Source organism: Phodopus roborovskii, unplaced genomic scaffold (assembly GCF_943737965.1).
Source record: "Phodopus roborovskii unplaced genomic scaffold, PHOROB, whole genome shotgun sequence".
Classification (NCBI taxonomy): domain Eukaryota; kingdom Metazoa; phylum Chordata; class Mammalia; order Rodentia; family Cricetidae; genus Phodopus; species Phodopus roborovskii.
The window spans coordinates 8,428,235-8,450,866 of NW_026126410.1; the positions used below are offsets into that span (position 1 = coordinate 8,428,235).

The window sequence follows — 22,632 nt, forward strand, 5'->3', positions numbered from 1 at the left end:
TGTGATGAAGTATAAGGAAAGAATCCTAATCAGGGTGGCATTGGCAAACACCTGTCATTTAGCACTAGGGAGAAGGAGGCTGGATGATCATTGTGAGTTCCAGGGCACCTGATGAACAGAGCAAGCTCCAGGTCAGGCTCCCAGGCTACAAAGAGAACCCCTGTCTCAAAAAACCTAATAAAGAAACACCAAAATTAATCAATAACTTAATGGATGTTAGAAAAATGTTTCAAGACACCCCGGGCAATCCAGCTCATTAGGGAAAGATGACAGGCATAGTGAGAACCACCCTTTGATCCAAAATCTTGAGAGGCCCCCGGATTCAAGGATGTGGTGTTCCTGACTGGAAAATCGGAGTGAAAAACAACTGGGGAAGGAATGGACGCTTCAATTCCCTCCTCTCTCTCTTTCTCTCTCTCTCTCTCACACACACACACTGTTTCTCTCTCTCTCTCTCTCTCTCTCTCTCTCTCTCTGTGTGTGTGTGTGTGTGTGTGTGTGTGATTGTTTCTGTACCTCTGTTTTTATGTGTTGGTTTGTGAGTTGTTTGTCCACAGGATCCTAAAGAGAGGGAGTCCGAGTAAGCGAGCGAGCGATAGAGAGATGAGAGAGAGGCAGAGAGAGAGAGAAAGAGAGAAAGAGAGCAGGAGAATGGGACACAGAGGGAAAAGAATTAGATTCAAACCAGAGAGAATCTAATCCGAGGATAATCTTGGAAATGAAGAATCAAGGTCAAGAAGCAAACCCAAATGAAAGTTCATGGCCCCGCAGGCTATTTGCATATGCGTCTGTGTGAGGGAACCCCTGGGTACTACTGGCTTGTATAAAGAGAAGGGAGGAGCTGCCTACCAGCTGATGGAGCAGGGATGCTCTGAGCTGCAAGCCCACCAAGGTGAAGCTCTTGACTTAAGGAAGCTCATTTAAGAAGCCTTGTGGTCCTGTATTAGGTGCACAAAAAGTGGAAGCAACAGGGATTTCAGCTCTTTCTTCTTCATGCATGGTGAGCAGGTAAACTACATGGTATGTACTTCTAGGCTGGACTTGCCCTCTGGTGAGCTCGCCAACGCGAGACTGGACAGAGGAACACTGGCGGCCTCCCAGGTCGCAAAGGGTCACCTGTGAGGAAGTCTGGCAACCATGGGGGTCTTTTCCAGTGCCAGAAGGGCGTGAGAACTGGCGGTGCGGTGCGTTTGGAAGGGGGGGGGGTGGAGGGTTGGTGGTGGAATGGGCGTGGCTGACAGACCCCGGAGTTGGAGATGGCCCGCCCAGGTGAAGCAGCCTGGGAGGTTGATTGGGCTGTGGTGAGGGGGCGTGGCAGGGCCACCAGCTTAAAGCAAAGGTGAGCAGAACAGAGGCCAGGCAAGCAGACAGAGCCTCCTGAAGCGCACCCCAGCGCAGAAGCTCTGCCCTCTGCCCTTTCCTTCCTCACACCGCCACCAGCCGCCACCCTTCGCCCCTGCCCCTGCCCCTGCCCCTGCCCCTGCCCCTGCCTCCGCCGCCAGCCAGACGGTGGTCTAGCCCAGTCAAGCCTGCTGTTCTTTGGATGCCCGGTTGGATCCTTGGGTCGTAGCCAGTGCAGATGGAGGAGGCCCCCAGCCGCCTAGAAGCCCTGCAGAAGCTGCGGGAGCGCCTGTGCACCGAGACAGAGCCCAGCAAGCTCTACAGCACCCTGAAGAAACTCTCTCGCCTGCCCGTGCTGGGCGACACCCTGGAGGAGATTGGCTTCAGGAAGACCATCAAAGTGTTGAAGAAACAGCAGCTCCTGCTACCCTTTGCCAAGGACTTAGCGGCCCAGTGGTCAGAGGGGTCCCACTTTGGGCCCCGGCCTGAACCCAGACCCCAGGACTTTGCCTCCCAGAGCAGCGCGACGACAGAGCCTCGCAGAGACTCCCCAGAGGCGCTTGAGCCTGCTTCCCGGCCACAGGGAGGAGGTGGCAGAGAGGTCTTGGAGGTCAGCGGTAGCAGCCCGCAGCGAAGCGCACCTCGCAGCCCAAGCTCCGAGCCAGCGGGAAGAAAGAGGCCCAGAGGGTCCTTCGGGGGCAGGCAGCTAGCCGCGGAGAGCCAGGTACAGGTACGCGGAGGCAAGCCCCCACAGGGAGGTGTTGGGGCGCCCTGGCGGCTGCAAGGGGTGAAGGCCCTCTGCGGCAAGCCAGCGGCTGGGCCAGCGAAGCGGCGTCCGTCTCCCCCGAGGGAAAAGACCCCTGGCCCCTGGATCCGGGAAGACCAGCAGGCCGCTTCTTTGCAGGCTCGCCTCGACTACCACAGCTCTGACAGCTCTCCGTCTTCCTCCGCGCCCGCGCCGCCGCCTCCGGGCAAGAGGAAGAGGAAAAGCAACTGGAAAGCTGAGGCGCAGAGCCCCGGAGCAGAGGTGCCTCGGGGCGAGTCTCACAGCTGCAGCGATCTGAATCTCCTCCTGGATGACGATCCCTTCCCAGAGCTCACCTCCGGTCTCCAAGCCTGCTTCTCCGGAGGAGAAGGACCTGAGGACTCTTCCTTGCACACTGACCGAGAAGCAGCACCTTGGGCGCGCAGGGCGACCTGGAAAACGCCTGTGTATTCGGGTCGCACACCAGCCAGAGCTCTCCCAAGGAAATCGCACCAAGGACGCTTTGCGAACCCCGACCGCACGTGGGAAACTCACAGCCAACCGGCCCCGCAGGAATGCGGGCTCTGGAGACAGCAAGAGGACCAGTCCCGCACCTGCAAGCCAACTAACCCCCAGACTGAGACCCAGACACACCTCAGGCTGCAGCAGTCCAGCGAGCTGAGGCTGAAAGCCCTGACAGCCCGCATCCAAAGCTCACAAGCCAAGAAGCATCAAGACCGCCAAACCAAGCTGATCTCCTTCCACGCCCTGACCGCAGACCCAGGCCAGCATGCAGACTCCGCACCCAGACGGGAAGACTCCCCCGAAAACCTGAACTGCCTCAGCCAAGGCCCTGGCACTGACCTTGTGAAGAGGGCTCCGCGCCCCGCCCTGGGCGGCAGGGACCAGACCCGTGCTAAGAAAGCCGCCCCGCTCATGGCCAAGGCCCTCAAGGATTACAAGAATAGGTGGTCTCGGAAGTGATGCGACCTTCCTCTCTCTCCCTCAGCCCTGGCATCGCGGACTCCTTTGGGATTTGCCCCGTGAATGCGGCCAAACGACAACCGAGGGGTTTATGTAGTTTTTTTTTTTTTTTTTTTAATGTACTTATTTTGTTTGTTTGAACACCGATTTAGAAGAAGCGCGGGGTTTGGGGAAATCCTCCTGTTCAGATACGGGCATCTTCATCCTACTCATGTCTGCGTAGATATTTAGAAAGAGAGTTGAAGGGATACACAGATGCACTGGTGTACGTCGACGGGATAGAGAACGTTACAAAGAGACTGTAGACAGGTGATTGTACATACATAAAGGTAGTGTCGGACATAGACCGATAGTTACATAGATTTTTAAACACATTGCTGCATAAACAGTGGGAACAAAACTATTTGAACTTCAAAGGTATTAAATATAAAATATGTGCTCGTACATGTTCGTTTGCATGGGTGTATTTGTGTTTAATAAAGTTGAAAACTACTGGAGGAGTGTAAAAAAAGATTCAAACAACTCAGATATTTCACTTCATAACACAAACGTGGAATTGTGAAAACCACACCTGGATCCCACTTCTGGAGAGGTACAGGATTCAAAGACACAGAGAGGAAGCAAGCAAAACGTGGAAACGAAAGCAGAGGTGTGGGTAATACTGGGGGAAAATTCTTTTGAGACTTACACGAAGTAAGGGAAAGGGAGTAAGATGTACTGGATCAGGAAAGAAAAAGGGTGTGCGTGTGGTGTGTGCGTGTGTGTGTGTGTGTGTGTGTGTGTGTGTGTGTGTGATGAAGTATAAGGAAAGAATCCTAATCAGGGTGGCATTGGCAAACACCTGTCATTTAGCACTAGGGAGAAGGAGGCTGGATGATCATTGTGAGTTCCAGGGCACCTGATGAACAGAGCAAGCTCCAGGTCAGGCTCCCAGGCTACAAAGAGAACCCCTGTCTCAAAAAACCTAATAAAGAAACACCAAAATTAATCAATAACTTAATGGATGTTAGAAAAATGTTTCAAGACACCCCGGGCAATCCAGCTCATTAGGGAAAGATGACAGGCATAGTGAGAACCACCCTTTGATCCAAAATCTTGAGAGGCCCCCGGATTCAAGGATGTGGTGTTCCTGACTGGAAAATCGGAGTGAAAAACAACTGGGGAAGGAATGGACGCTTCAATTCCCTCCTCTCTCTCTTCTCTCTCTCTCTCTCACACACACACACACTGTTCTCTCTCTCTCTCTCTCTCTCTCTCTCTCTCTCTCTCTGTGTGTGTGTGTGTGTGTGTGTGTGTGTGATTGTTTCTGTACCTCTGTTTTTATGTGTTGGTTTGTGAGTTGTTTGTCCACAGGATCCTAAAGAGAGGGAGTCCGAGTAAGCGAGCGAGCGATAGAGAGATGAGAGAGAGGCAGAGAGAGAGAGAAAGAGAGAAAGAGAGCAGGAGAATGGGACACAGAGGGAAAAGAATTAGATTCAAACCAGAGAGAATCTAATCCGAGGATAATCTTGGAAATGAAGAATCAAGGTCAAGAAGCAAACCCAAATGAAAGTTCATGGCCCCGCAGGCTATTTGCATATGCGTCTGTGTGAGGGAACCCCTGGGTACTACTGGCTTGTATAAAGAGAAGGGAGGAGCTGCCTACCAGCTGATGGAGCAGGGATGCTCTGAGCTGCAAGCCCACCAAGGTGAAGCTCTTGACTTAAGGAAGCTCATTTAAGAAGCCTTGTGGTCCTGTATTAGGTGCACAAAAAGTGGAAGCAACAGGGATTTCAGCTCTTTCTTCTTCATGCATGGTGAGCAGGTAAACTACATGGTATGTACTTCTAGGCTGGACTTGCCCTCTGGTGAGCTCGCCAACGCGAGACTGGACAGAGGAACACTGGCGGCCTCCCAGGTCGCAAAGGGTCACCTGTGAGGAAGTCTGGCAACCATGGGGGTCTTTTCCAGTGCCAGAAGGGCGTGAGAACTGGCGGTGCGGTGCGTTTGGAAGGGGGGGGGTGGAGGGTTGGTGGTGGAATGGGCGTGGCTGACAGACCCCGGAGTTGGAGATGGCCCGCCCAGGTGAAGCAGCCTGGGAGGTTGATTGGGCTGTGGTGAGGGGGCGTGGCAGGGCCACCAGCTTAAAGCAAAGGTGAGCAGAACAGAGGCCAGGCAAGCAGACAGAGCCTCCTGAAGCGCACCCCAGCGCAGAAGCTCTGCCCTCTGCCCTTTCCTTCCTCACACCGCCACCAGCCGCCACCCTTCGCCCCTGCCCCTGCCCCTGCCCCTGCCGCTGCCCCTGCCTCCGCCGCCAGCCAGACGGTGGTCTAGCCCAGTCAAGCCTGCTGTTCTTTGGATGCCCGGTTGGATCCTTGGGTCGTAGCCAGTGCAGATGGAGGAGGCCCCCAGCCGCCTAGAAGCCCTGCAGAAGCTGCGGGAGCGCCTGTGCACCGAGACAGAGCCCAGCAAGCTCTACAGCACCCTGAAGAAACTCTCTCGCCTGCCCGTGCTGGGCGACACCCTGGAGGAGATTGGCTTCAGGAAGACCATCAAAGTGTTGAAGAAACAGCAGCTCCTGCTACCCTTTGCCAAGGACTTAGCGGCCCAGTGGTCAGAGGGGTCCCACTTTGGGCCCCGGCCTGAACCCAGACCCCAGGACTTTGCCTCCCAGAGCAGCGCGACGACAGAGCCTCGCAGAGACTCCCCAGAGGCGCTTGAGCCTGCTTCCCGGCCACAGGGAGGAGGTGGCAGAGAGGTCTTGGAGGTCAGCGGTAGCAGCCCGCAGCGAAGCGCACCTCGCAGCCCAAGCTCCGAGCCAGCGGGAAGAAAGAGGCCCAGAGGGTCCTTCGGGGGCAGGCAGCTAGCCGCGGAGAGCCAGGTACAGGTACGCGGAGGCAAGCCCCCACAGGGAGGTGTTGGGGCGCCCTGGCGGCTGCAAGGGGTGAAGGCCCTCTGCGGCAAGCCAGCGGCTGGGCCAGCGAAGCGGCGTCCGTCTCCCCCGAGGGAAAAGACCCCTGGCCCCTGGATCCGGGAAGACCAGCAGGCCGCTTCTTTGCAGGCTCGCCTCGACTACCACAGCTCTGACAGCTCTCCGTCTTCCTCCGCGCCCGCGCCGCCGCCTCCGGGCAAGAGGAAGAGGAAAAGCAACTGGAAAGCTGAGGCGCAGAGCCCCGGAGCAGAGGTGCCTCGGGGCGAGTCTCACAGCTGCAGCGATCTGAATCTCCTCCTGGATGACGATCCCTTCCCAGAGCTCACCTCCGGTCTCCAAGCCTGCTTCTCCGGAGGAGAAGGACCTGAGGACTCTTCCTTGCACACTGACCGAGAAGCAGCACCTTGGGCGCGCAGGGCGACCTGGAAAACGCCTGTGTATTCGGGTCGCACACCAGCCAGAGCTCTCCCAAGGAAATCGCACCAAGGACGCTTTGCGAACCCCGACCGCACGTGGGAAACTCACAGCCAACCGGCCCCGCAGGAATGCGGGCTCTGGAGACAGCAAGAGGACCAGTCCCGCACCTGCAAGCCAACTAACCCCCAGACTGAGACCCAGACACACCTCAGGCTGCAGCAGTCCAGCGAGCTGAGGCTGAAAGCCCTGACAGCCCGCATCCAAAGCTCACAAGCCAAGAAGCATCAAGACCGCCAAACCAAGCTGATCTCCTTCCACGCCCTGACCGCAGACCCAGGCCAGCATGCAGACTCCGCACCCAGACGGGAAGACTCCCCCGAAAACCTGAACTGCCTCAGCCAAGGCCCTGGCACTGACCTTGTGAAGAGGGCTCCGCGCCCCGCCCTGGGCGGCAGGGACCAGACCCGTGCTAAGAAAGCCGCCCCGCTCATGGCCAAGGCCCTCAAGGATTACAAGAATAGGTGGTCTCGGAAGTGATGCGACCTTCCTCTCTCTCCCTCAGCCCTGGCATCGCGGACTCCTTTGGGATTTGCCCCGTGAATGCGGCCAAACGACAACCGAGGGGTTTATGTAGGTTTTTTTTTTTTTTTTTTTAATGTACTTATTTTGTTTGTTTGAACACCGATTTAGAAGAAGCGCGGGGTTTGGGGAAATCCTCCTGTTCAGATACGGGCATCTTCATCCTACTCATGTCTGCGTAGATATTTAGAAAGAGAGTTGAAGGGATACACAGATGCACTGGTGTACGTCGACGGGATAGAGAACGTTACAAAGAGACTGTAGACAGGTGATTGTACATACATAAAGGTAGTGTCGGACATAGACCGATAGTTACATAGATTTTTAAACACATTGCTGCATAAACAGTGGGAACAAAACTATTTGAACTTCAAAGGTATTAAATATAAAATATGTGCTCGTACATGTTCGTTTGCATGGGTGTATTTGTGTTTAATAAAGTTGAAAACTACTGGAGGAGTGTAAAAAAAGATTCAAACAACTCAGATATTTCACTTCATAACACAAACGTGGAATTGTGAAAACCACACCTGGATCCCACTTCTGGAGAGGTACAGGATTCAAAGACACAGAGTGGAAGCAAGCAAAACGTGGAAACGAAAGCAGAGGTGTGGGTAATACTGGGGGAAAATTCTTTTGAGACTTACACGAAGTAAGGGAAAGGGAGTAAGATGTACTGGATCAGGAAAGAAAAAGGGTGTGCGTGTGGTGTGTGCGGTGTGTGTGTGTGTGTGTGTGTGTGTGTGTGTGTGATGAAGTATAAGGAAAGAATCCTAATCAGGGTGGCATTGGCAAACACCTGTCATTTAGCACTAGGGAGAAGGAGGCTGGATGATCATTGTGAGTTCCAGGGCACCTGATGAACAGAGCAAGCTCCAGGTCAGGCTCCCAGGCTACAAAGAGAACCCCTGTCTCAAAAAACCTAATAAAGAAACACCAAAATTAATCAATAACTTAATGGATGTTAGAAAAATGTTTCAAGACACCCCGGGCAATCCAGCTCATTAGGGAAAGATGACAGGCATAGTGAGAACCACCCTTTGATCCAAAATCTTGAGAGGCCCCCGGATTCAAGGATGTGGTGTTCCTGACTGGAAAATCGGAGTGAAAAACAACTGGGGAAGGAATGGACGCTTCAATTCCCTCCTCTCTCTCTTTCTCTCTCTCTCTCTCACACACACACACACTGTTTCTCTCTCTCTCTCTCTCTCTCTCTCTCTCTCTCGTGTGTGTGTGTGTGTGTGTGTGTGTGATTGTTTCTGTACCTCTGTTTTTATGTGTTGGTTTGTGAGTTGTTTGTCCACAGGATCCTAAAGAGAGGGAGTCCGAGTAAGCGAGCGAGCGATAGAGAGATGAGAGAGAGGCAGAGAGAGAGAGAAAGAGAGAAAGAGAGCAGGAGAATGGGACACAGAGGGAAAAGAATTAGATTCAAACCAGAGAGAATCTAATCCGAGGATAATCTTGGAAATGAAGAATCAAGGTCAAGAAGCAAACCCAAATGAAAGTTCATGGCCCCGCAGGCTATTTGCATATGCGTCTGTGTGAGGGAACCCCTGGGTACTACTGGCTTGTATAAAGAGAAGGGAGGAGCTGCCTACCAGCTGATGGAGCAGGGATGCTCTGAGCTGCAAGCCCACCAAGGTGAAGCTCTTGACTTAAGGAAGCTCATTTAAGAAGCCTTGTGGTCCTGTATTAGGTGCACAAAAAGTGGAAGCAACAGGGATTTCAGCTCTTTCTTCTTCATGCATGGTGAGCAGGTAAACTACATGGTATGTACTTCTAGGCTGGACTTGCCCTCTGGTGAGCTCGCCAACGCGAGACTGGACAGAGGAACACTGGCGGCCTCCCAGGTCGCAAAGGGTCACCTGTGAGGAAGTCTGGCAACCATGGGGGTCTTTTCCAGTGCCAGAAGGGCGTGAGAACTGGCGGTGCGGTGCGTTTGGAAGGGGGGGGTGGAGGGTTGGTGGTGGAATGGGCGTGGCTGACAGACCCCGGAGTTGGAGATGGCCCGCCCAGGTGAAGCAGCCTGGGAGGTTGATTGGGCTGTGGTGAGGGGGCGTGGCAGGGCCACCAGCTTAAAGCAAAGGTGAGCAGAACAGAGGCCAGGCAAGCAGACAGAGCCTCCTGAAGCGCACCCCAGCGCAGAAGCTCTGCCCTCTGCCCTTTCCTTCCTCACACCGCCACCAGCCGCCACCCTTCGCCCCTGCCCCTGCCCCTGCCCCTGCCCCTGCCCCTGCCTCCGCCGCCAGCCAGACGGTGGTCTAGCCCAGTCAAGCCTGCTGTTCTTTGGATGCCCGGTTGGATCCTTGGGTCGTAGCCAGTGCAGATGGAGGAGGCCCCCAGCCGCCTAGAAGCCCTGCAGAAGCTGCGGGAGCGCCTGTGCACCGAGACAGAGCCCAGCAAGCTCTACAGCACCCTGAAGAAACTCTCTCGCCTGCCCGTGCTGGGCGACACCCTGGAGGAGATTGGCTTCAGGAAGACCATCAAAGTGTTGAAGAAACAGCAGCTCCTGCTACCCTTTGCCAAGGACTTAGCGGCCCAGTGGTCAGAGGGGTCCCACTTTGGGCCCCGGCCTGAACCCAGACCCCAGGACTTTGCCTCCCAGAGCAGCGCGACGACAGAGCCTCGCAGAGACTCCCCAGAGGCGCTTGAGCCTGCTTCCCGGCCACAGGGAGGAGGTGGCAGAGAGGTCTTGGAGGTCAGCGGTAGCAGCCCGCAGCGAAGCGCACCTCGCAGCCCAAGCTCCGAGCCAGCGGGAAGAAAGAGGCCCAGAGGGTCCTTCGGGGGCAGGCAGCTAGCCGCGGAGAGCCAGGTACAGGTACGCGGAGGCAAGCCCCCACAGGGAGGTGTTGGGGCGCCCTGGCGGCTGCAAGGGGTGAAGGCCCTCTGCGGCAAGCCAGCGGCTGGGCCAGCGAAGCGGCGTCCGTCTCCCCCGAGGGAAAAGACCCCTGGCCCCTGGATCCGGGAAGACCAGCAGGCCGCTTCTTTGCAGGCTCGCCTCGACTACCACAGCTCTGACAGCTCTCCGTCTTCCTCCGCGCCCGCGCCGCCGCCTCCGGGCAAGAGGAAGAGGAAAAGCAACTGGAAAGCTGAGGCGCAGAGCCCCGGAGCAGAGGTGCCTCGGGGCGAGTCTCACAGCTGCAGCGATCTGAATCTCCTCCTGGATGACGATCCCTTCCCAGAGCTCACCTCCGGTCTCCAAGCCTGCTTCTCCGGAGGAGAAGGACCTGAGGACTCTTCCTTGCACACTGACCGAGAAGCAGCACCTTGGGCGCGCAGGGCGACCTGGAAAACGCCTGTGTATTCGGGTCGCACACCAGCCAGAGCTCTCCCAAGGAAATCGCACCAAGGACGCTTTGCGAACCCCGACCGCACGTGGGAAACTCACAGCCAACCGGCCCCCGCAGGAATGCGGGCTCTGGAGACAGCAAGAGGACCAGTCCCGCACCTGCAAGCCAACTAACCCCCAGACTGAGACCCAGACACACCTCAGGCTGCAGCAGTCCAGCGAGCTGAGGCTGAAAGCCCTGACAGCCCGCATCCAAAGCTCACAAGCCAAGAAGCATCAAGACCGCCAAACCAAGCTGATCTCCTTCCACGCCCTGACCGCAGACCCAGGCCAGCATGCAGACTCCGCACCCAGACGGGAAGACTCCCCCGAAAACCTGAACTGCCTCAGCCAAGGCCCTGGCACTGACCTTGTGAAGAGGGCTCCGCGCCCCGCCCTGGGCGGCAGGGACCAGACCCGTGCTAAGAAAGCCGCCCCGCTCATGGCCAAGGCCCTCAAGGATTACAAGAATAGGTGGTCTCGGAAGTGATGCGACCTTCCTCTCTCTCCCTCAGCCCTGGCATCGCGGACTCCTTTGGGATTTGCCCCGTGAATGCGGCCAAACGACAACCGAGGGGTTTATGTAGTTTTTTTTTTTTTTTTTTTAATGTACTTATTTTGTTTGTTTGAACACCGATTTAGAAGAAGCGCGGGGTTTGGGGAAATCCTCCTGTTCAGATACGGGCATCTTCATCCTACTCATGTCTGCGTAGATATTTAGAAAGAGAGTTGAAGGGATACACAGATGCACTGGTGTACGTCGACGGGATAGAGAACGTTACAAAGAGACTGTAGACAGGTGATTGTACATACATAAAGGTAGTGTCGGACATAGACCGATAGTTACATAGATTTTTAAACACATTGCTGCATAAACAGTGGGAACAAAACTATTTGAACTTCAAAGGTATTAAATATAAAATATGTGCTCGTACATGTTCGTTTGCATGGGTGTATTTGTGTTTAATAAAGTTGAAAACTACTGGAGGAGTGTAAAAAAAGATTCAAACAACTCAGATATTTCACTTCATAACACAAACGTGGAATTGTGAAAACCACACCTGGATCCCACTTCTGGAGAGGTACAGGATTCAAAGACACAGAGTGGAAGCAAGCAAAACGTGGAAACGAAAGCAGAGGTGTGGGTAATACTGGGGGAAAATTCTTTTGAGACTTACACGAAGTAAGGGAAAGGGAGTAAGATGTACTGGATCAGGAAAGAAAAAGGGTGTGCGTGTGTGGTGTGTGTGTGTGTGTGTGTGTGTGTGTGTGTGTGTGTGTGTGATGAAGTATAAGGAAAGAATCCTAATCAGGGTGGCATTGGCAAACACCTGTCATTTAGCACTAGGGAGAAGGAGGCTGGATGATCATTGTGAGTTCCAGGGCACCTGATGAACAGAGCAAGCTCCAGGTCAGGCTCCCAGGCTACAAAGAGAACCCCTGTCTCAAAAAACCTAATAAAGAAACACCAAAATTAATCAATAACTTAATGGATGTTAGAAAAATGTTTCAAGACACCCCGGGCAATCCAGCTCATTAGGGAAAGATGACAGGCATAGTGAGAACCACCCTTTGATCCAAAATCTTGAGAGGCCCCCGGATTCAAGGATGTGGTGTTCCTGACTGGAAAATCGGAGTGAAAAACAACTGGGGAAGGAATGGACGCTTCAATTCCCTCCTCTCTCTCTTTCTCTCTCTCTCTCTCACACACACACACACTGTTTCTCTCTCTCTCTCTCTCTCTCTCTCTCTCTCTGTGTGTGTGTGTGTGTGTGTGTGTGATTGTTTCTGTACCTCTGTTTTTATGTGTTGGTTTGTGAGTTGTTTGTCCACAGGATCCTAAAGAGAGGGAGTCCGAGTAAGCGAGCGAGCGATAGAGAGATGAGAGAGAGGCAGAGAGAGAGAGAAAGAGAGAAAGAGAGCAGGAGAATGGGACACAGAGGGAAAAGAATTAGATTCAAACCAGAGAGAATCTAATCCGAGGATAATCTTGGAAATGAAGAATCAAGGTCAAGAAGCAAACCCAAATGAAAGTTCATGGCCCCGCAGGCTATTTGCATATGCGTCTGTGTGAGGGAACCCCTGGGTACTACTGGCTTGTATAAAGAGAAGGGAGGAGCTGCCTACCAGCTGATGGAGCAGGGATGCTCTGAGCTGCAAGCCCACCAAGGTGAAGCTCTTGACTTAAGGAAGCTCATTTAAGAAGCCTTGTGGTCCTGTATTAGGTGCACAAAAAGTGGAAGCAACAGGGATTTCAGCTCTTTCTTCTTCATGCATGGTGAGCAGGTAAACTACATGGTATGTACTTCTAGGCTGGACTTGCCCTCTGGTGAGCTCGCCAACGCGAGACTGGACAGAGGAACACTGGCGGCCTCCCCAGGTCGCAAAGGGTCACCTGTGAGGAAGTCTGGCAACCATGGGGGTCTTTTCCAGTGCCAGAAGGGCGTGAGAACTGGCGGTGCGGTGCGTTTGGAAGGGGGGGGGGTGGAGGGTTGGTGGTGGAATGGGCGTGGCTGACAGACCCCGGAGTTGGAGATGGCCCGCCCAGGTGAAGCAGCCTGGGAGGTTGATTGGGCTGTGGTGAGGGGGCGTGGCAGGGCCACCAGCTTAAAGCAAAGGTGAGCAGAACAGAGGCCAGGCAAGCAGACAGAGCCTCCTGAAGCGCACCCCAGCGCAGAAGCTCTGCCCTCTGCCCTTTCCTTCCTCACACCGCCACCAGCCGCCACCCCCCTGCCCCTGCCCCTGCCCCTGCCCCTGCCCCTGCCTCCGCCGCCAGCCAGACGGTGGTCTAGCCCAGTCAAGCCTGCTGTTCTTTGGATGCCCGGTTGGATCCTTGGGTCGTAGCCAGTGCAGATGGAGGAGGCCCCCAGCCGCCTAGAAGCCCTGCAGAAGCTGCGGGAGCGCCTGTGCACCGAGACAGAGCCCAGCAAGCTCTACAGCACCCTGAAGAAACTCTCTCGCCTGCCCGTGCTGGGCGACACCCTGGAGGAGATTGGCTTCAGGAAGACCATCAAAGTGTTGAAGAAACAGCAGCTCCTGCTACCCTTTGCCAAGGACTTAGCGGCCCAGTGGTCAGAGGGGTCCCACTTTGGGCCCCGGCCTGAACCCAGACCCCAGGACTTTGCCTCCCAGAGCAGCGCGACGACAGAGCCTCGCAGAGACTCCCCAGAGGCGCTTGAGCCTGCTTCCCGGCCACAGGGAGGAGGTGGCAGAGAGGTCTTGGAGGTCAGCGGTAGCAGCCCGCAGCGAAGCGCACCTCGCAGCCCAAGCTCCGAGCCAGCGGGAAGAAAGAGGCCCAGAGGGTCCTTCGGGGGCAGGCAGCTAGCCGCGGAGAGCCAGGTACAGGTACGCGGAGGCAAGCCCCCACAGGGAGGTGTTGGGGCGCCCTGGCGGCTGCAAGGGGTGAAGGCCCTCTGCGGCAAGCCAGCGGCTGGGCCAGCGAAGCGGCGTCCGTCTCCCCCGAGGGAAAAGACCCCTGGCCCCTGGATCCGGGAAGACCAGCAGGCCGCTTCTTTGCAGGCTCGCCTCGACTACCACAGCTCTGACAGCTCTCCGTCTTCCTCCGCGCCCGCGCCGCCGCCTCCGGGCAAGAGGAAGAGGAAAAGCAACTGGAAAGCTGAGGCGCAGAGCCCCGGAGCAGAGGTGCCTCGGGGCGAGTCTCACAGCTGCAGCGATCTGAATCTCCTCCTGGATGACGATCCCTTCCCAGAGCTCACCTCCGGTCTCCAAGCCTGCTTCTCCGGAGGAGAAGGACCTGAGGACTCTTCCTTGCACACTGACCGAGAAGCAGCACCTTGGGCGCGCAGGGCGACCTGGAAAACGCCTGTGTATTCGGGTCGCACACCAGCCAGAGCTCTCCCAAGGAAATCGCACCAAGGACGCTTTGCGAACCCCGACCGCACGTGGGAAACTCACAGCCAACCGGCCCCGCAGGAATGCGGGCTCTGGAGACAGCAAGAGGACCAGTCCCGCACCTGCAAGCCAACTAACCCCCAGACTGAGACCCAGACACACCTCAGGCTGCAGCAGTCCAGCGAGCTGAGGCTGAAAGCCCTGACAGCCCGCATCCAAAGCTCACAAGCCAAGAAGCATCAAGACCGCCAAACCAAGCTGATCTCCTTCCACGCCCTGACCGCAGACCCAGGCCAGCATGCAGACTCCGCACCCAGACGGGAAGACTCCCCCGAAAACCTGAACTGCCTCAGCCAAGGCCCTGGCACTGACCTTGTGAAGAGGGCTCCGCGCCCCGCCCTGGGCGGCAGGGACCAGACCCGTGCTAAGAAAGCCGCCCCGCTCATGGCCAAGGCCCTCAAGGATTACAAGAATAGGTGGTCTCGGAAGTGATGCGACCTTCCTCTCTCTCCCTCAGCCCTGGCATCGCGGACTCCTTTGGGATTTGCCCCGTGAATGCGGCCAAACGACAACCGAGGGGTTTATGTAGGTTTTTTTTTTTTTTTTTTTAATGTACTTATTTTGTTTGTTTGAACACCGATTTAGAAGAAGCGCGGGGTTTGGGGAAATCCTCCTGTTCAGATACGGGCATCTTCATCCTACTCATGTCTGCGTAGATATTTAGAAAGAGAGTTGAAGGGATACACAGATGCACTGGTGTACGTCGACGGGATAGAGAACGTTACAAAGAGACTGTAGACAGGTGATTGTACATACATAAAGGTAGTGTCGGACATAGACCGATAGTTACATAGATTTTTAAACACATTGCTGCATAAACAGTGGGAACAAAACTATTTGAACTTCAAAGGTATTAAATATAAAATATGTGCTCGTACATGTTCGTTTGCATGGGTGTATTTGTGTTTAATAAAGTTGAAAACTACTGGAGGAGTGTAAAAAAAGATTCAAACAACTCAGATATTTCACTTCATAACACAAACGTGGAATTGTGAAAACCACACCTGGATCCCACTTCTGGAGAGGTACAGGATTCAAAGACACAGAGTGGAAGCAAGCAAAACGTGGAAACGAAAGCAGAGGTGTGGGTAATACTGGGGGAAAATTCTTTTGAGACTTACACGAAGTAAGGGAAAGGGAGTAAGATGTACTGGATCAGGAAAGAAAAAGGGTGTGCGTGTGGTGTGTGCGTGTGTGTGTGTGTGTGTGTGTGTGTGTGTGTGTGTGATGAAGTATAAGGAAAGAATCCTAATCAGGGTGGCATTGGCAAACACCTGTCATTTAGCACTAGGGAGAAGGAGGCTGGATGATCATTGTGAGTTCCAGGGCACCTGATGAACAGAGCAAGCTCCAGGTCAGGCTCCCAGGCTACAAAGAGAACCCCTGTCTCAAAAAAACCTAATAAAGAAACACCAAAATTAATCAATAACTTAATGGATGTTAGAAAAATGTTTCAAGACACCCCGGGCAATCCAGCTCATTAGGGAAAGATGACAGGCATAGTGAGAACCACCCTTTGATCCAAAATCTTGAGAGGCCCCCGGATTCAAGGATGTGGTGTTCCTGACTGGAAAATCGGAGTGAAAAACAACTGGGGAAGGAATGGACGCTTCAATTCCCTCCTCTCTCTCTTTCTCTCTCTCTCTCTCACACACACACACACTGTTTCTCTCTCTCTCTCTCTCTCTCTCTCTCTCTCTCTCTCTGTGTGTGTGTGTGTGTGTGTGTGTGATTGTTTCTGTACCTCTGTTTTTATGTGTTGGTTTGTGAGTTGTTTGTCCACAGGATCCTAAAGAGAGGGAGTCCGAGTAAGCGAGCGAGCGATAGAGAGATGAGAGAGAGGCAGAGAGAGAGAGAAAGAGAGAAAGAGAGCAGGAGAATGGGACACAGAGGGAAAAGAATTAGATTCAAACCAGAGAGAATCTAATCCGAGGATAATCTTGGAAATGAAGAATCAAGGTCAAGAAGCAAACCCAAATGAAAGTTCATGGCCCCGCAGGCTATTTGCATATGCGTCTGTGTGAGGGAACCCCTGGGTACTACTGGCTTGTATAAAGAGAAGGGAGGAGCTGCCTACCAGCTGATGGAGCAGGGATGCTCTGAGCTGCAAGCCCACCAAGGTGAAGCTCTTGACTTAAGGAAGCTCATTTAAGAAGCCTTGTGGTCCTGTATTAGGTGCACAAAAAGTGGAAGCAACAGGGATTTCAGCTCTTTCTTCTTCATGCATGGTGAGCAGGTAAACTACATGGTATGTACTTCTAGGCTGGACTTGCCCTCTGGTGAGCTCGCCAACGCGAGACTGGACAGAGGAACACTGGCGGCCTCCCAGGTCGCAAAGGGTCACCTGTGAGGAAGTCTGGCAACCATGGGGGTCTTTTCCAGTGCCAGAAGGGCGTGAGAACTGGCGGTGCGGTGCGTTTGGAAGGGGGGGGTGGAGGGTTGGTGGTGGAATGGGCGTGGCTGACAGACCCCGGAGTTGGAGATGGCCCGCCCAGGTGAAGCAGCCTGGGAGGTTGATTGGGCTGTGGTGAGGGGGGCGTGGCAGGGCCACCAGCTTAAAGCAAAGGTGAGCAGAACAGAGGCCAGGCAAGCAGACAGAGCCTCCTGAAGCGCACCCCAGCGCAGAAGCTCTGCCCTCTGCCCTTTCCTTCCTCACACCGCCACCAGCCGCCACCCTTCGCCCCTGCCCCTGCCCCTGCCCCTGCCTCCGCCGCCAGCCAGGCGGTGGTCTAGCCCAGTCAAGCCTGCTGTTCTTTGGATGCCCGGTTGGATCCTTGGGTCGTAGCCAGTGCAGATGGAGGAGGCCCCCAGCCGCCTAGAAGCCCTGCAGAAGCTGCGGGAGCGCCTGTGCACCGAGACAGAGCCCAGCAAGCTCTACAGCACCCTGAAGAAACTCTCTCGCCTGCCCGTGCTGGGCGACACCCTGGAGGAGATTGGCTTCAGGAAGACCATCAAAGTGTTGAAGAAACAGCAGCTCCTGCTACCCTTTGCCAAGGACTTAGCGGCCCAGTGGTCAGAGGGGTCCCACTTTGGGCCCCGGCCTGAACCCAGACCCCAGGACTTTGCCTCCCAGAGCAGCGCGACGACAGAGCCTCGCAGAGACTCCCCAGAGGCGCTTGAGCCTGCTTCCCGGCCACAGGGAGGAGGTGGCAGAGAGGTCTTGGAGGTCAGCGGTAGCAGCCCGCAGCGAAGCGCACCTCGCAGCCCAAGCTCCGAGCCAGCGGGAAGAAAGAGGCCCAGAGGGTCCTTCGGGGGCAGGCAGCTAGCCGCGGAGAGCCAGGTACAGGTACGCGGAGGCAAGCCCCCACAGGGAGGTGTTGGGGCGCCCTGGCGGCTGCAAGGGGTGAAGGCCCTCTGCGGCAAGCCAGCGGCTGGGCCAGCGAAGCGGCGTCCGTCTCCCCCGAGGGAAAAGACCCCTGGCCCCTGGATCCGGGAAGACCAGCAGGCCGCTTCTTTGCAGGCTCGCCTCGACTACCACAGCTCTGACAGCTCTCCGTCTTCCTCCGCGCCCGCGCCGCCGCCTCCGGGCAAGAGGAAGAGGAAAAGCAACTGGAAAGCTGAGGCGCAGAGCCCCGGAGCAGAGGTGCCTCGGGGCGAGTCTCACAGCTGCAGCGATCTGAATCTCCTCCTGGATGACGATCCCTTCCCAGAGCTCACCTCCGGTCTCCAAGCCTGCTTCTCCGGAGGAGAAGGACCTGAGGACTCTTCCTTGCACACTGACCGAGAAGCAGCACCTTGGGCGCGCAGGGCGACCTGGAAAACGCCTGTGTATTCGGGTCGCACACCAGCCAGAGCTCTCCCAAGGAAATCGCACCAAGGACGCTTTGCGAACCCCGACCGCACGTGGGAAACTCACAGCCAACCGGCCCCGCAGGAATGCGGGCTCTGGAGACAGCAAGAGGACCAGTCCCGCACCTGCAAGCCAACTAACCCCCAGACTGAGACCCAGACACACCTCAGGCTGCAGCAGTCCAGCGAGCTGAGGCTGAAAGCCCTGACAGCCCGCATCCAAAGCTCACAAGCCAAGAAGCATCAAGACCGCCAAACCAAGCTGATCTCCTTCCACGCCCTGACCGCAGACCCAGGCCAGCATGCAGACTCCGCACCCAGACGGGAAGACTCCCCCGAAAACCTGAACTGCCTCAGCCAAGGCCCTGGCACTGACCTTGTGAAGAGGGCTCCGCGCCCCGCCCTGGGCGGCAGGGACCAGACCCGTGCTAAGAAAGCCGCCCCGCTCATGGCCAAGGCCCTCAAGGATTACAAGAATAGGTGGTCTCGGAAGTGATGCGACCTTCCTCTCTCTCCCTCAGCCCTGGCATCGCGGACTCCTTTGGGATTTGCCCCGTGAATGCGGCCAAACGACAACCGAGGGGTTTATGTAGGTTTTTTTTTTTTTTTTTTAATGTACTTATTTTGTTTGTTTGAACACCGATTTAGAAGAAGCGCGGGGTTTGGGGAAATCCTCCTGTTCAGATACGGGCATCTTCATCCTACTCATGTCTGCGTAGATATTTAGAAAGAGAGTTGAAGGGATACACAGATGCACTGGTGTACGTCGACGGGATAGAGAACGTTACAAAGAGACTGTAGACAGGTGATTGTACATACATAAAGGTAGTGTCGGACATAGACCGATAGTTACATAGATTTTTAAACACATTGCTGCATAAACAGTGGGAACAAAACTATTTGAACTTCAAAGGTATTAAATATAAAATATGTGCTCGTACATGTTCGTTTGCATGGGTGTATTTGTGTTTAATAAAGTTGAAAACTACTGGAGGAGTGTAAAAAAAGATTCAAACAACTCAGATATTTCACTTCATAACACAAACGTGGAATTGTGAAAACCACACCTGGATCCCACTTCTGGAGAGGTACAGGATTCAAAGACACAGAGTGGAAGCAAGCAAAACGTGGAAACGAAAGCAGAGGTGTGGGTAATACTGGGGGAAAATTCTTTTGAGACTTACACGAAGTAAGGGAAAGGGAGTAAGATGTACTGGATCAGGAAAGAAAAAGGGTGTGCGTGTGGTGTGTGCGTGTGTGTGTGTGTGTGTGTGTGTGTGTGTGTGTGTGATGAAGTATAAGGAAAGAATCCTAATCAGGGTGGCATTGGCAAACACCTGTCATTTAGCACTAGGGAGAAGGAGGCTGGATGATCATTGTGAGTTCCAGGGCACCTGATGAACAGAGCAAGCTCCAGGTCAGGCTCCCAGGCTACAAAGAGAACCCCTGTCTCAAAAAACCTAATAAAGAAACACCAAAATTAATCAATAACTTAATGGATGTTAGAAAAATGTTTCAAGACACCCCGGGCAATCCAGCTCATTAGGGAAAGATGACAGGCATAGTGAGAACCACCCTTTGATCCAAAATCTTGAGAGGCCCCCGGATTCAAGGATGTGGTGTTCCTGACTGGAAAATCGGAGTGAAAAACAACTGGGGAAGGAATGGACGCTTCAATTCCCTCCTCTCTCTCTTTCTCTCTCTCTCTCTCTCACACACACACACACTGTTTCTCTCTCTCTCTCTCTCTCTCTCTCTCTCTCTCTCTCTGTGTGTGTGTGTGTGTGTGTGTGTGATTGTTTCTGTACCTCTGTTTTTATGTGTTGGTTTGTGAGTTGTTTGTCCACAGGATCCTAAAGAGAGGGAGTCCGAGTAAGCGAGCGAGCGATAGAGAGATGAGAGAGAGGCAGAGAGAGAGAGAAAGAGAGAAAGAGAGCAGGAGAATGGGACACAGAGGGAAAAGAATTAGATTCAAACCAGAGAGAATCTAATCCGAGGATAATCTTGGAAATGAAGAATCAAGGTCAAGAAGCAAACCCAAATGAAAGTTCATGGCCCCGCAGGCTATTTGCATATGCGTCTGTGTGAGGGAACCCCTGGGTACTACTGGCTTGTATAAAGAGAAGGGAGGAGCTGCCTACCAGCTGATGGAGCAGGGATGCTCTGAGCTGCAAGCCCACCAAGGTGAAGCTCTTGACTTAAGGAAGCTCATTTAAGAAGCCTTGTGGTCCTGTATTAGGTGCACAAAAAGTGGAAGCAACAGGGATTTCAGCTCTTTCTTCTTCATGCATGGTGAGCAGGTAAACTACATGGTATGTACTTCTAGGCTGGACTTGCCCTCTGGTGAGCTCGCCAACGCGAGACTGGACAGAGGAACACTGGCGGCCTCCCAGGTCGCAAAGGGTCACCTGTGAGGAAGTCTGGCAACCATGGGGGTCTTTTCCAGTGCCAGAAGGGCGTGAGAACTGGCGGTGCGGTGCGTTTGGAAGGGGGGGGGTGGAGGGTTGGTGGTGGAATGGGCGTGGCTGACAGACCCCGGAGTTGGAGATGGCCCGCCCAGGTGAAGCAGCCTGGGAGGTTGATTGGGCTGTGGTGAGGGGGCGTGGCAGGGCCACCAGCTTAAAGCAAAGGTGAGCAGAACAGAGGCCAGGCAAGCAGACAGAGCCTCCTGAAGCGCACCCCAGCGCAGAAGCTCTGCCCTCTGCCCTTTCCTTCCTCACACCGCCACCAGCCGCCACCCTTCGCCCCTGCCCCTGCCCCTGCCCCTGCCTCCGCCGCCAGCCAGGCGGTGGTCTAGCCCAGTCAAGCCTGCTGTTCTTTGGATGCCCGGTTGGATCCTTGGGTCGTAGCCAGTGCAGATGGAGGAGGCCCCCAGCCGCCTAGAAGCCCTGCAGAAGCTGCGGGAGCGCCTGTGCACCGAGACAGAGCCCAGCAAGCTCTACAGCACCCTGAAGAAACTCTCTCGCCTGCCCGTGCTGGGCGACACCCTGGAGGAGATTGGCTTCAGGAAGACCATCAAAGTGTTGAAGAAACAGCAGCTCCTGCTACCCTTTGCCAAGGACTTAGCGGCTCAGTGGTCAGAGGGGTCCCACTTTGGGCCCCGGCCTGAACCCAGACCCCAGGACTTTGCCTCCCAGAGCAGCGCGACGACAGAGCCTCGCAGAGACTCCCCAGAGGCGCTTGAGCCTGCTTCCCGGCCACAGGGAGGAGGTGGCAGAGAGGTCTTGGAGGTCAGCGGTAGCAGCCCGCAGCGAAGCGCACCTCGCAGCCCAAGCTCCGAGCCAGCGGGAAGAAAGAGGCCCAGAGGGTCCTTCGGGGGCAGGCAGCTAGCCGCGGAGAGCCAGGTACAGGTACGCGGAGGCAAGCCCCCACAGGGAGGTGTTGGGGCGCCCTGGCGGCTGCAAGGGGTGAAGGCCCTCTGCGGCAAGCCAGCGGCTGGGCCAGCGAAGCGGCGTCCGTCTCCCCCGAGGGAAAAGACCCCTGGCCCCTGGATCCGGGAAGACCAGCAGGCCGCTTCTTTGCAGGCTCGCCTCGACTACCACAGCTCTGACAGCTCTCCGTCTTCCTCCGCGCCCGCGCCGCCGCCTCCGGGCAAGAGGAAGAGGAAAAGCAACTGGAAAGCTGAGGCGCAGAGCCCCGGAGCAGAGGTGCCTCGGGGCGAGTCTCACAGCTGCAGCGATCTGAATCTCCTCCTGGATGACGATCCCTTCCCAGAGCTCACCTCCGGTCTCCAAGCCTGCTTCTCCGGAGGAGAAGGACCTGAGGACTCTTCCTTGCACACTGACCGAGAAGCAGCACCTTGGGCGCGCAGGGCGACCTGGAAAACGCCTGTGTATTCGGGTCGCACACCAGCCAGAGCTCTCCCAAGGAAATCGCACCAAGGACGCTTTGCGAACCCCGACCGCACGTGGGAAACTCACAGCCAACCGGCCCCGCAGGAATGCGGGCTCTGGAGACAGCAAGAGGACCAGTCCCGCACCTGCAAGCCAACTAACCCCCAGACTGAGACCCAGACACACCTCAGGCTGCAGCAGTCCAGCGAGCTGAGGCTGAAAGCCCTGACAGCCCGCATCCAAAGCTCACAAGCCAAGAAGCATCAAGACCGCCAAACCAAGCTGATCTCCTTCCACGCCCTGACCGCAGACCCAGGCCAGCATGCAGACTCCGCACCCAGACGGGAAGACTCCCCCGAAAACCTGAACTGCCTCAGCCAAGGCCCTGGCACTGACCTTGTGAAGAGGGCTCCGCGCCCCGCCCTGGGCGGCAGGGACCAGACCCGTGCTAAGAAAGCCGCCCCGCTCATGGCCAAGGCCCTCAAGGATTACAAGAATAGGTGGTCTCGGAAGTGATGCGACCTTCCTCTCTCTCCCTCAGCCCTGGCATCGCGGACTCCTTTGGGATTTGCCCCGTGAATGCGGCCAAACGACAACCGAGGGGTTTATGTAGGTTTTTTTTTTTTTTTTTTTTAATGTACTTATTTTGTTTGTTTGAACACCGATTTAGAAGAAGCGCGGGGTTTGGGGAAATCCTCCTGTTCAGATACGGGCATCTTCATCCTACTCATGTCTGCGTAGATATTTAGAAAGAGAGTTGAAGGGATACACAGATGCACTGGTGTACGTCGAC

General features: G+C 55.2%; 6 protein-coding genes across 6 annotated transcripts; all 6 read left to right on the forward strand.

Annotated features, from left to right (window-relative positions):
- Positions 1-1,579: 1,579 nt before the first annotated feature.
- LOC127220740 (elongin-A3-like) lies at positions 1,580-3,070 on the forward strand. Its single transcript, XM_051182666.1, has one exon. The coding sequence runs from the start codon at positions 1,580-1,582 to the stop codon at positions 3,068-3,070; it is 1,491 nt and encodes a 496-aa protein (XP_051038623.1).
- Positions 3,071-5,444: 2,374 nt separating this feature from the next.
- Positions 5,445-6,935, forward strand: LOC127220741 (elongin-A3-like). Its single transcript, XM_051182668.1, has one exon. The coding sequence runs from the start codon at positions 5,445-5,447 to the stop codon at positions 6,933-6,935; it is 1,491 nt and encodes a 496-aa protein (XP_051038625.1).
- A 2,368-nt stretch (positions 6,936-9,303) lies between these two features.
- Positions 9,304-10,795, forward strand: LOC127220742 (elongin-A3-like). Its single transcript, XM_051182669.1, has 2 exons — positions 9,304-10,092; positions 10,160-10,795. Exons 1-2 carry the CDS (start codon positions 9,304-9,306, stop codon positions 10,793-10,795), a joined length of 1,425 nt encoding a protein of 474 aa, XP_051038626.1.
- A 2,363-nt stretch (positions 10,796-13,158) lies between these two features.
- LOC127220743 (elongin-A3-like) lies at positions 13,159-14,649 on the forward strand. Its single transcript, XM_051182670.1, has one exon. The coding sequence runs from the start codon at positions 13,159-13,161 to the stop codon at positions 14,647-14,649; it is 1,491 nt and encodes a 496-aa protein (XP_051038627.1).
- A 2,362-nt stretch (positions 14,650-17,011) lies between these two features.
- Positions 17,012-18,502, forward strand: LOC127220744 (elongin-A3-like). Its single transcript, XM_051182671.1, has one exon. The coding sequence runs from the start codon at positions 17,012-17,014 to the stop codon at positions 18,500-18,502; it is 1,491 nt and encodes a 496-aa protein (XP_051038628.1).
- Positions 18,503-20,864: 2,362 nt separating this feature from the next.
- On the forward strand, positions 20,865-22,355 carry LOC127220745 (elongin-A3-like). The gene has a single exon (XM_051182672.1). The coding sequence runs from the start codon at positions 20,865-20,867 to the stop codon at positions 22,353-22,355; it is 1,491 nt and encodes a 496-aa protein (XP_051038629.1).
- Positions 22,356-22,632: the final 277 nt, after the last annotated feature.

Excerpts from the sequence above, each read along its gene's own strand:
- LOC127220742 (XM_051182669.1), top strand. The coding sequence starts at position 9,304 with ATGGAGGAGGCCCCCAGCCGCCTAGAAGCCCTGCAGAAGCTGCGGGAG. Across the intron at positions 10,093-10,159 it reads CGCAGAGCCCCGGAGCAGAG|AGCTCACCTCCGGTCTCCAA; the intron begins GTGCCTCGGGGC and ends ATCCCTTCCCAG.
- LOC127220744 (XM_051182671.1), top strand. The coding sequence starts at position 17,012 with ATGGAGGAGGCCCCCAGCCGCCTAGAAGCCCTGCAGAAGCTGCGGGAG.
- LOC127220745 (XM_051182672.1), top strand. The coding sequence starts at position 20,865 with ATGGAGGAGGCCCCCAGCCGCCTAGAAGCCCTGCAGAAGCTGCGGGAG.
- LOC127220743 (XM_051182670.1), top strand. The coding sequence starts at position 13,159 with ATGGAGGAGGCCCCCAGCCGCCTAGAAGCCCTGCAGAAGCTGCGGGAG.
- LOC127220740 (XM_051182666.1), top strand. The coding sequence starts at position 1,580 with ATGGAGGAGGCCCCCAGCCGCCTAGAAGCCCTGCAGAAGCTGCGGGAG.
- LOC127220741 (XM_051182668.1), top strand. The coding sequence starts at position 5,445 with ATGGAGGAGGCCCCCAGCCGCCTAGAAGCCCTGCAGAAGCTGCGGGAG.